Source organism: Chelmon rostratus, chromosome 18 (genome assembly GCF_017976325.1).
Source record: "Chelmon rostratus isolate fCheRos1 chromosome 18, fCheRos1.pri, whole genome shotgun sequence".
NCBI classification, from domain to species: domain Eukaryota; kingdom Metazoa; phylum Chordata; class Actinopteri; order Chaetodontiformes; family Chaetodontidae; genus Chelmon; species Chelmon rostratus.
The window spans coordinates 16382708-16394884 of record NC_055675.1 but is presented as its reverse complement, the minus strand read 5'-3'; the positions used below and the strand labels follow the sequence as shown (position 1 = coordinate 16394884).

General features: G+C 41.0%; 1 protein-coding gene across 1 annotated transcript in view; it reads right to left on the bottom strand.

The window, feature by feature from the left end:
- Nucleotides 1–11069, bottom strand: part of kcnk3a (potassium channel, subfamily K, member 3a) — a 35352-nt gene extending 24283 nt beyond the window's left edge. The window contains exon 1 of the mRNA XM_041958659.1: nt 10719–11069. Within this exon, the coding sequence (XP_041814593.1) occupies nt 10719–11001 (283 nt within the window). The 5' untranslated portion in view covers nt 11002–11069. The remainder of the gene's footprint in view (nt 1–10718) is intronic.
- Nucleotides 11070–12177: the final 1108 nt, after the last annotated feature.

The following is a 12177-nucleotide window of genomic DNA, read 5'->3' as shown; positions in this document are numbered from 1 at the left end:
AAAATAGTCCCCAATAAAAGCACCATTTACTCCAGTTTTAGGTATGTTTGATAAAAAATGACAGTGCCCAGCTTTCCAAACCATATATTTGTTACTCATTTTTAAATATTTACATCTTCAGTGGGGACCAAATGCGCTTTCAGACAAGCTGTTTGTCTAAAGACGGACTAACACATTGTTGGTTTCACTCTTTTAATGGGGATTTGTTGCCACCAAGAAAAATATGGAACAACATCAGAATTATCCCGATGTAATTATACAAGTTCTTTCCTGTGTAAACTGAGCCAGTATATTTCCTTAACATGGTTACAGTGTCGATGGAGTTGTAGCACATATTTAGTGTCTGGAGCCCTGGGACACATCTCAGTTAATCTCAAATTTCCACTGGAAGGATTAGGACATTAATCGAGCGGCTGTGTTCAGCCCTCACTAAAAGCTCTGAATTGTAGAGAGCCACATAATTCAATATTCCAGGACATGAGATTATAGGCATGCTTCCAATTCAGAGAAAAAATAGAGAAAAGTTCTCATTTCTAATCAAATAAACTGCAACAAGTCAGTTCGCCGCAGCATGGCTGAGACTTTTCATGTCCTCCGGTGTATATTTATTCTCTGGGACAGAATCAGTAGGAAACTTCAAGTGAAAGAGATTCAGATCTCACTACTGTGTACTATTTTATTTGGTTAAACTCCAGTCAGCCCCTGCTGGATTAGTCTAATAAATATAAAGTCATGTTTTGTTTAGTGAGTCAGGCAAGCACTCAACTTTCCATTGAGTCGGTGGAGCATAAAGCAGACGTACAATAGGTAAACATTTGCCGGCCATGTGAACGGAGCAGCGGCAGCAATGAGAGTCACTTCTGTCAACTTTCTCAGACGTTACTCCCTCAGATCCAGAACAGCAACAAGCTCTCGTTGCCAACAATAGCTGTGGATGTTTCCCTCCGTGCACTCAGTTTGTACCTACAGCTCAGTGCAATTTGGGCCAGTGATGCTAAGAAATTGTGTCTAATTATTTATACGACTGTTGAGTTATGGTGTGTAAAACCTTCCCTGGTGCCTCTGTAGTATTTGCCCAATTCGATTACTTCAATAATTGCGATTACGAAAGAAAGAACCTATTAAAATCGGCTTTACTGGAGCGCTGCTGTCTTCATTAAAGTTTGTTGCTCATTCTTGTCCACTTCATGAACTCCGAAACTTTAGTGAACTTCCAACAAACAGCTCAACAAAGTTACAATCATAAGATCAGAGGACCAACAATTCTACATTACACAATACATACTCATACTGAAAGCACTGAATAGGTCGATTGCCAATGACTCCCAGACCCACATACATCACCGTTAGAGGATACCGGTGTCAGGCTGGTTCGAAGAAGTTCGTAGTTTGGTTCGGTTTAGGCAACAAAGCTACTTGGGTTAGGTTAAAGGAAAAGTTCTGGGTTAAAATCACTAAGCTACTTTTGCGTACCTGAACTAACCTAAGCACGTCATGTAACTTAAATTGGGTCTAGGCTGACTTTTGGCTTCATATGCCACATGAACAGCGGCCTCCTGGGTGAGCCATCCATCCACTCCATCTTCCTCCATATGCAGACTTTCTTGCTCTTTATTCTACATCACCTGACTTCCTCCTTTGCTCCCGTCATCATTACTATGGCCGACTGAGGTGGTCACCTAACAATAACTGTAAATATGGATTGTAGTAACCTGCTTGCAAAGTTGAACTACACAGTCATTCATCTTCTGGTGGGTTTGGGGTCTTTACAGCATCATGTGAGCAGATAAGAGCTTTTCCTCTGACCTCATTGTTTGTCTTAAGTTAATGCCTACAGCGCATCGAGTAACAAGGTGCTTCACACATGCACTTCAACTCTAATGGCATGAAATGCAACAAGAATTACCGGGAACGGTCGAACATCGGCCACAGTGTGAAGATGATGCTTTAATTATCCAAGTTAATAATGTTTATGGCCTGCTGAGAGCATAAGATTACTCTTAATCATCATAAAACTGTTAGAAATCAATAAGAGAAACAAGGAGAGTAAGCAGGAGACATCTTTCTTATACTGGGACTATTGTCTATTTATTGTTTGAACAGCCACAATGTCTCATTTCTCATCTTTTTGCCCACCATTACATGACATATTGTATTTTATTGTTAGCATTGGGGTCGTCTGCTCGAGATGAGATTATGGAACCGTAATGTATTGATTAATCTGACCAAAAGGGCCAAAGAAAAAGTGAGAGTGGTCATTGTGGAGTGAACACAAGGGGCCACAAGATCGACCTGAGGCTTATCAAGTTCAGTTTTCCTCGTACGGTTGTCTTCAACATGTCCTCCAGATAAATATGTTGTTTTGAACAACACATAGAAGCGTTTTCTGATCTGACGCCACTATCTGCAGGACAACTTCGTTTGTCTGTGTCTTCAAAAACCGTCGCAAATCTGTGTTGAAACATAAATCTGTTTCGTGATGTGACAACAACATGGTGAAGGTTTGGTTAGTTTTAGGCACAGCAATGACTTAAAGGGAAAGTTTAAGGGAACATAATGGCTTGGGTTAAAATTGGCACTTTGTTAAGGACCTTCAGTGTCATGGCTGCAATAATAAACATGTGATTCAGGATCCGAAACTCAAGGTCATGCTTTAAAAAAACGGAGCCTAAACATGATGCTGTCGTTTGTCTAGGGAGGACAGTCTCATAGTTCTACCTCTTCAAGCTTCTTGGAATTATTCCAAGTGAACAAAATAATGTCTTTTTCCCTGCTGGAAGTGCTCACATCTCATGGAAATGCAGTGTGTAACCTTTAATGAGGGCTTGTGAGTTGACTTTCTATCATTTTAAAGGGTCACAAGCCAAAACGGGTGGGAACAAGTGTCCTAAACAGCAGAGAGAAGCTGACTTATCAACACAGCTGGACCACTTAACCTCTACGAGCCTTCTGTATGTGCATGCTGTGTGCAGTGACATTTACTGTCATTACACTACATTTATCCAGGCCTGCCAACATGGCAACTTGCTCAGAGCTATTTTAAACTTGCTTCTGAAGAGCCACAGAACAACCTACAGAGATGCTTTTATGTGGTGATATTTCTCTTTCAACTTTTTCTTTTTTTTTGCGGACGCCTCTCCGCCCTGACCTCTTCTCCTGCCATAACCAGCGTGTCTTATTCAGCCGCACACTTATAACTGCCTTTGTTTTGAAGTCGGTAATCTTCTCGTAACCTTAGCGACACAGAGCCGGGCGAATGAAACAAAGAGAGCTTAGTCATCCTTTCAGCTCCTTAAGTTTTCAGTGACAACCCCGTGGCAGCGCTGACTCAAAGACTCGGAGTCCAGTGCTAATTAACATTTTGCTAACACGCACAGATACGTCACAATCTGTGCGACCTTGGGAACTGAAAACCTGTAAAGTCTGTTGTGTAATTTTAGAAAAAACACTGGTGCCAGTTACAACAGCATCTATCTTTTTTTTGTGTAAAATGTTTTTTTTTTGCAAACAGCTCGATGTCACATTACATCTCAGTGTGTCTGCATGATGAGTGAGGAGGGCAGCGCCTCACTGCAGAGCATGACACTGGGTTATACAAGGTAATTTGCTGTTTTGGGGCCCTTTCATGCAAGCACCAGGGAGAGTTGCAGTTACCTTATCTCCCAAATTACTTAAAACAGCAGCAGCTCCACAGCAGGACCGGGATTGATTCACCCCCAATTCAATTAAACTGTAAACTGAAACTTCTCTGCTTGATTATAAGCCATTCGTTCTGAAGAGGCCGCATGAAGCATTTTCACATTTTCTGCTAGTATTTGAGCAATTTTCAAGGCCGAGTTTTGAGAAGTGGCCCTGTGAGAGAAAGTCTGCTGTATTTCCTGGCTAGTTGAAATGAGCATAAAAACCTCAATGAGTAGCCAAGCTCTGGTCTTCATCATGGAGCACCACAACAAACTGTACAGGGAACTTAAGAAAACAAGAGTCTAAAGTCGTGCTAGGAGCTTTGTGAGGCTGTAATTAGGTGCAGTGGTGCTGCAAGCTAAATGGAAATGTTAGCATGGCAACATGCTCACAAAGACAATGATGATGTTTAGTGTGTATAATGGTCACCATGTTTACCATCTCAGTTTAGCATGTTAGCATGCTAATATTTGCTGCTCAGCTAAAACCGCAAGTGCAGTTGATAAGATGATGGCAATGTCATTAGATCTGCAGATAACTGGTCATAAATGAAAGGATTGGACAAATTTAATTTGAAATGATAATCAAACTAGGTGAAAAGTTATGATTGCAAAATGGAAATCAATCATTTCGCTCTGAACCACAAATATGAACCTCATGGTGGCGCTAGAGGAAAAGTCAGAAGACCAACAAAGTCAGGAGGACATGTCATCTGGACCGTGAATATCGGTACAAAAATTTGTGTCAGTCCTTCTACGATAGGACTGTGCCATATGACCAAAATCTAATTTCCTGATACATCTGTCATTTCATATCCGGATGATAACACATATCATGATATAGCACATTTTCTGTAAATTCAATGAACAAATAGTTTACGTCATGCGAAAAATGAAAAGTAGAGTGTGATTTGTGATACAACAAAAAATTTTCTGTCGTCACATGATATACGTTATTTTGCCATATTGCACAGCCATAATCTACATGTTGGGATATTTTTTAGATTGGGGACTGATAAAAAACCAAAACAAAGCATCCTCTTCTTATATCAGCAAGAAATGATCCAAAGCACCTTAAAACCCCATAGTGGCACTTCTGTCGTCTCACTGCTGATGCTAATATATCACTAAATGACTTGGTGCCCTTAACATAGTCATGTGTTACAGCTGTATATTTATTTGTATTGTCACTTTTTTTATCTCTTCTCTCCCACCTCTCCTGTGAGAAGTGCTGGACTATCCATCTCCCTCTGTCTGTCTGGTGCTGATAGGTGCCCATGTGGAATAGCTGCTGAGAGTTATATTCCTTGTGCACTCAACCACTTACTGCACTAACCTCTTAAGCTGACTGAATAATAATGATGATACTAATGTAAGTAATTACCATTAATAATTCAGGATGTGCCCTCTAATTATGCAACGGCTGAAAATGGATTCACGCCTGGCGCTGAATCAAAGTCTACGTCAGCAGTGAAAATAGAAAAATGATCAGATATTTTATTCATTGTTAGCGCACATATGGAAACATTAGATTCACTGACCCCGAGAGGATTTGCTGAGCGCGCCTGCTGCTTTTCAGGGACAGCCGGCTTCACGTTCATGCACTAATGTGCTTCCACACTTCACCAGTACATAAACAACTGATGCACTGGTGGTGACAGAGCAACTAAACCAGGGCTGGAAGGGCTTTAGCTCTCTGATACGAGCCTGCAAACCAACCCGCAGATTTCCCTCACCAGTCCGACGCTTTAGCACTGACTGAACGCTATCTTTTGAGATTACAGCGACTCGTACAGATTGCATGCCCTGACCACATTTGTATTCTCTCCCTCTCTCTAGAACAGGCTTGATAATCTGTTCATAGAGTGCAGAGCGTGAGCGAGACGCTGAGCTCATGTCTACCGAATCGAGAGGCAAACGGCCAAATGATCTTTGAACAAAAACTATTTAACAAGAGGTGATTCAACAATAATAAAAATCCAAGCAAAGCAGGTGATTTTGAAGGAATGTTTTTCTAACTACAACCATATGGTGACTTTAAACGGTCCTGTTCTTTAAAAAAAAGAGTTTGGTTTATGAGCCTAAGAGATAGATAAATGACTTCAGAGATTAGATAGACTAAAGGGCACAAGTCAAAATGTATTCGTTCTATCACAGCGTTAAAGAAGTAGAACTGCTGAAAAGGCAAAATTAGTTCAGAGTTAAAGGGTCAGTTCATCCAAATTACAAACAACATATTGTCTCATTAACTTGTGGTGATATCTAACTGTTTCGGTTTTATTTGCCCAGTTTTGTTTGTGTTATGTAACTCTGCCTGAAGTAGTAAAGCAGTTTAGGTGAATTATATTTGAAAAATTGCACTTAAACATGCCTACAGCCTCTTTAGTAATCTGGATAATCCACAGAACACACTTTTTGTTAGGGACTTTTCTGTTATAGAAAGCATTTTTGATGAAAACTTTCACAGCAAAGCCTCGGATTATTGCAGTTTTTCAATGCCGTGAGCACCCCAAAAAAAATTTCTCTTCACTGCCATTGAACTGAGGTGAAGGCAGACATCTCAGACATAAATGAAATCAAAACCGTCTGCTTGGCTCGACGCCACAACAGAGTTGCAATACACACAGCTCTGTTCGCAACACGCAAAAACATCAGTACTGGACGACATGTTTTCTGCAATGCAGCTACAGTACTGTTAAGATAGGAAGGGAAAGATGGTGGTTCTGGTAAATTAAATGTAACGTATGTATTTTTGAGGTATGGTACGGTTATTACAGCGATTAGTTAATGTCAGGCAGTTATCATGGTTAATTGCATGTTTGTAAAAGGGCATGAACTACGATATGCTAGGCCCGCTTACCTAAAAGGGCCCAGTCAGCGCTGAACATTGGCACCGGACGGCACTTGATGAGGTGCACAGTCATCCAATTTCAATGTAATTCTTTTGGGGGAACTTGACCGCAACAGTTTCTACAGAGACTTAAATTGCAAATAAGTAGTTACAATCACAACTAGTTAGAGGAAGGTCAGTTTCTGGAAAACAAATGCATTTATGTTATTCTCCGGCGTTGTGAGCACCGCAAACTGAAATTCCATTCACTTCCAGTGCATTGAGGTAGACGGAGAAATGTAAAAACGTGGCCAAACTAAATGAAAACTCTCTGCATGGCTCAATACTCCCAGAAGTAAGCGAGAAAATATGAGATGTGTGTGTTTGTGTGTGTTTGTAGACATGTATTACTCACATTGTGAGGACATAAATCTGTTTACACGGGGACTCAAGTCCCCATAATGTAAATCATTACATTTTAGGGTTAAGACTTGGGTTAGGCTAAGGTTAAGTTTAGGTCAGATTAGGGTACAGACACACAGGAACCAAGGGGGAAGCATCTGAATGCACCGGACCACTGAAAGCTCAAGCTGGAGGATGACGTAGTGCGAGCTGGGCGGTGCTTAGTTTTGACTTGTCGGTTTTCCAGCACGGAAGTCTAGTCACAAATGTCCTTATATCGTGGCTAAATAGTGAACTAAAATATGTTTCTGAAATCACTTACATCATAACACTGCATAGTTTCACAGTTTGATCTGATTTTCATGAGCCTGGAGTGTCGCACTGGATGGCAACATCAATTTGCCGTGCTGTATCCATCATGCACCACGTGTGTAATTTAGCTTAACTGGTTCTTAAAGTGTGCTTGTATAAACATATCGTGATATCATGTTGCATGTCACACACTGACTACTATGTCAGCACGTGTTTAAAAAAAAAAGAAAACACAAGCCAGCTGCCCAAGAAGAAGAACACATGTGGATCCACATGTTCCTGCTGTTATCAGATGTCAGCAGCACATCAGGTCTCATTTCTAAGAAAGTGTTTTCATGCTGTGTGTCCGTCCTCTGTGTGGTCTAGATGACCTTGAACTGCAGCGCGGGCGGTAAGTGCCGCGGCCACATAAACACTGACGTGGCACGTGCACCCCCCTCGGAGGTGGGTGACAGTGCTTGTCCCCACAAGGAGCGCCCCCCCGGAGCACAAGGCTTTTATCACAGGCGGATCGCGACTCTCCCACCATCTTCTGAGCGCCTCCTCGCCCAAAGCTAATTTTTTTACCCTCTTGTGGTGTTTCTCACGTCGCTTCAACCCCCCCTCCCCGCAGTTGGCGAGTAAATGGACACCGTGCCCTCCCCCTCCCTTTTCCTCTGTGGAAAGTGATGACTGATTACTGATTGCAGCTTCTCCTCCCTTCTTCACTTATGTTTAATTATTAGTAGAGCATGCTGTTTTCCACCGCCAGTTGTGCAGTGTAGAAACGTGGAACTGAAGTGTATATATTTAGATATAGAGTCGACGGGCTGCTTGTTACATACAATATAAATTTCTTTCTCTTTTCTATAAACTTGATTTCTCACACAGAGAACACTGTTTTCACATCAGCTCCAGCGCTCTGGTCCTTGGGGGTGTCCTGTGTTGGATCTGACTGTCCTGAGTCCTCATTCCTGAAATGACTTTAATTATAATTTCAAAGAATATGACAGGAAAGAGGTTCACGTCTATTTTTATACCCAGTTGGTGACAGAAGCTCTTTTGTCATTACGAAAACTGACATAAATCACAGCTTTAGCTTCATCTAACGAATGAGATGTTTCACCTTGGTACTGTGGCCCAGTATTTGGACTTCATTGTATGTGATGACTGCATGATATTGTGTACACAGTACGGTAGCTGCAGCGTTCATGTTGTGTGCCAGGAGGCCAACGGAACAGCGAGGGTCTGGTGTTGTCATTAATACTTGATGGCAGGCTGAAACGCCAATCACTGTGTTTGTCGCAGCCTCGGGGCTCACAATTACAGAATGCGGTTACGGACACCCGGGGTTGGGTTAGTGTGCAATTAGTTGCCTGCATCTGATAGGGTTACAAGTCACAGGTCACCAATGACAACTGCCCCGGTCACTAAATACAAGAGGAAGGCTCAGATAGGAGATGGTGATAAGGACGGCTTCTAAACAAATGAAAAGAAGATGTTAAGGAGAGACTGGGCGTCTCTTGAGTAAATAACCCTCTTACAAATGTTATTATAAGCAATTAAATGCATAATTTCTCAATTCAATGCACTCATGTTTTGCCACTTGTACGACCAGGAGCTTATGGTGGCTCATGCGAGCTAATGCTGACAAGCTTTAGATAGATGTTGTATGACTGACAATAAGGAGTGCAATTCCTAACTTTATGGCCCTTATGGTTACATGTCACAGATTAATATGTTGTCTTTGAAACAACTGATTTAAGAGAGAATAAGGAGAATTTAATATGCCTCGTCCTGTGATTACCAGTTGTGGCCACAGTGGACGCTGTTGGGAAAAAGTAATGTAGTGTTGCTCTAAAGGCACTGCCTCAAAAGTGATAAATTAAAGGCACAGGAGATATAAAAAAAATCACTTTTTCTGAAACTGTCACTATATCCTAACAGTAGTACACAACACTGATCATTTGTGACAAAATCAGGTTCTTCTGGTGCCTCCTAGTGCTCGCAATGGCATTTGCAGTAATCCACCTGAAAACAACCAATCAGTGCCAGTTGATTGTCAAGTCTCATTTCCAGGTCAAATTGGTGCATCCTGTTCTTTCTTGCTTATTTTCCCATATTTGAAATTAAAATAAGGTTACGCTTGGAGTTGTAGTTAGAAGCAGAGTGATATGCAAAAAGCTGAGAGGCTAATGTTAAAAGTCTGTGTCATAACGTGACTAAAGAGCTGGGAGCCTTGTGGCGCGGGAATAATGAATACGAACACAAAGGAAGAGGCAAATGAATGTCTCATAACTTAAGTTTCCTGGAGCATCTTTTCTAATGGCAACATTTGAGCAGCAGCATTTAATGTTTGAAGAGAAGCTCGCTCTTAATCATCCCTCACGTGGCTGCCACAGGTTTGACTTTGAAGCTAATTACATAAAAAATGTAAACAACAACAATAAAAACGTCTCAGTGTTCGGTTCAAAAAAAGGTCTCCTCTGTGCTCGGTCTGCGTGAAACAGCACACACAATGTTTATTCTGCAGTAATGTGGTTTCAAGCTGCCAACACCTCACACTGGTGAAACACTGTGATGTAAATTATTAAAATATGTCTGTTTCATTTACGGTATATTTAACCTTCTGTACCCTCACTATAATAATCACATAATAATCCTGTAGATGAGGAAATTAAGACGTCTCCTCTGAGACTGTATTCTTAAAACACCTGTTGTCCTTAACACTGATAACAACTTAAATAAAGAATTTAAATAAGAATTTAAGGTTGGACTTCATATGAGTATTTCCATCTTATACTACTTTATATATCTACTCCATCACATTTCACAGGAAAACACTGCACGTGTTATTCCTTTCACACCATCACCTGACAGCTATAGTTACTACTTTCCAGCAGATGCAGATTTTACACACATATGATTTCTTTTTCAAAAATAAGAAGCATTGTTAAAGCTTAAAATTACAGTATATAAAACTGTTAAAAGCACCTGCAAATGCACCAACTGCAGCAACACTGTGCAGTGAAATGCACATGAATGCATCAGCAGCAACCAAATAATATGTGATAATAAAACATTCTGCATTATGTGTTCTTATATTTTTGATACTTTTAGTACATTTTGATAATAATGTTTACACACAACCCAGTTCTTTTACCTGTAAATCAAGTATGTATATTGCAGTATTGCTACTTTTACTTAAGTAAATATCTAATCAGAATACTTCCTTCACCGCTGCACAGTCTAATAGTCGCAGGACATTTTTTGATGTCACCTGTTGTACTTAATAAGAAGTTTTTTACTCAAATAATAATATAATGTTCCTTTAAAGTATTTATTTTAAAGCCTCGGTTTCTGCGACAGTATTTCTTGTCGGTATGTTTCACAACAGCATACTTGTGATTACACCAGAAACCGAAGCGAGATCCACTATGTCAACTTTTTTTTGACACTTCTTCGCAGAACAACAGCCGAACTTCGGGGAGGTGATCGCAGCGATGCTGTCTTACCTATGGTCGTGATCACAGTGATGGCGAAGTAAAAGGAGCCGGCGAATTTCCACTGCACCCCGGCTTTGTGCGGCTTCAGCTGCAGCACCACCTTCTCCAGCTCGTCAAAGTCCTCCGCGGACAAGTTGAACGTCTTGAGCAGGTCCGCTTTGCGCAGGTCCAGCTCCCTCTTCTGGGTCGTCTCCTTCTCGGATTCCAGCACGTCGAAGATCGCGGCACCGACTATCAGGTAGGTGAAGGTGCAGATGATGAGGGCGAGGGTCCGCACGTTTTGCCTCTTCATGGTGGTGTGTCAGGGGGACGGGCGGAGTGTCGGCGCGGGTCTGGAGGACGGGGAGCTCGGCTGGCTCATGGCTGGTGCTGCTCTGACGGAGCAGAGAAGCTGTCTGATTACTTTATGAGCCGCGGAGCTGTTCATTCAGCACCACCCCTCCCTCCCAGGAATCCTCCCCCTCCGTCCATCCATCCACCCCTGTCCCCCCCCCCCTCTCCCTCCCATCTCACAGAAAATACTGTGTGCATCCCAGTTTAACCCTCACTGAGTGCTCTCTTCATTTACTGGCTTGCATGTGTCATATTTGAGCTGCAAGTATTCAGATGCTTTACTTAAAATAAAATACTCCACTACTAGTAAAAGTCCCTCTCAGGCCTACATTCAAAATCTTACAGAAGAGTGCAGAAGTTTTATCAGCAAGATGCACTTCAAGTAAAAGTACTCACGGTCAGTGGTGGAAGAAGTATTCAGATCGCAGTACCACAAAGTGAAACTACTCCACTACAAGTAAAAGTCCTGCATTCAAACCCTTGCTCAAGTATCATAAACAAAACATACTAGTGTCAAAAGTAAAAGTACTCATTCTGCAGTAAAATAGTCCCTGTCAGTGTTTTACTATCATATATGATGTATTTTTTATTAATATTACTGCTGCATTTATTTGTATGTTGCATTTTACCGCTGTAGATGTTAATGTGAAAAGTAACTAGTAACTAAAGCAAATGTAGTGGAGTAAAAGTGGAACATAAAGTTGTATATATTACAAGTACCTCAAATTTGTACTTAAGTGCAGTACTTGAGTAATCCCACTACTCCTCATTTTGTAGCCTAATTACACCTTTCATAGCTGTATTATTGTTGTTGTCGTTATTATTATTATTATTATTATTATTATCTGTATTAAATTCAGTAGAGTGAAAATTTAATGTTGAAAAAAATGGAAAAAAGTACTTCAAAACTGTTCTACAGTGCAGTATTTGACTAAATGTACTTACCATCTTTTAGTCTTTTTAAATCAGTCATTATTTCCGATCACAAACCAACAAAGCCAAGCTGTTTTTTCACCATTTTCCAAATCACTTCAATATGATGTAAACACCCAGTCATAAAAACTCTGAACTCACTCTTGTCTCTTGAGTTTAGTAATCCATTACAACGCACTGAGGCAGGGCGACTGAACAGTGA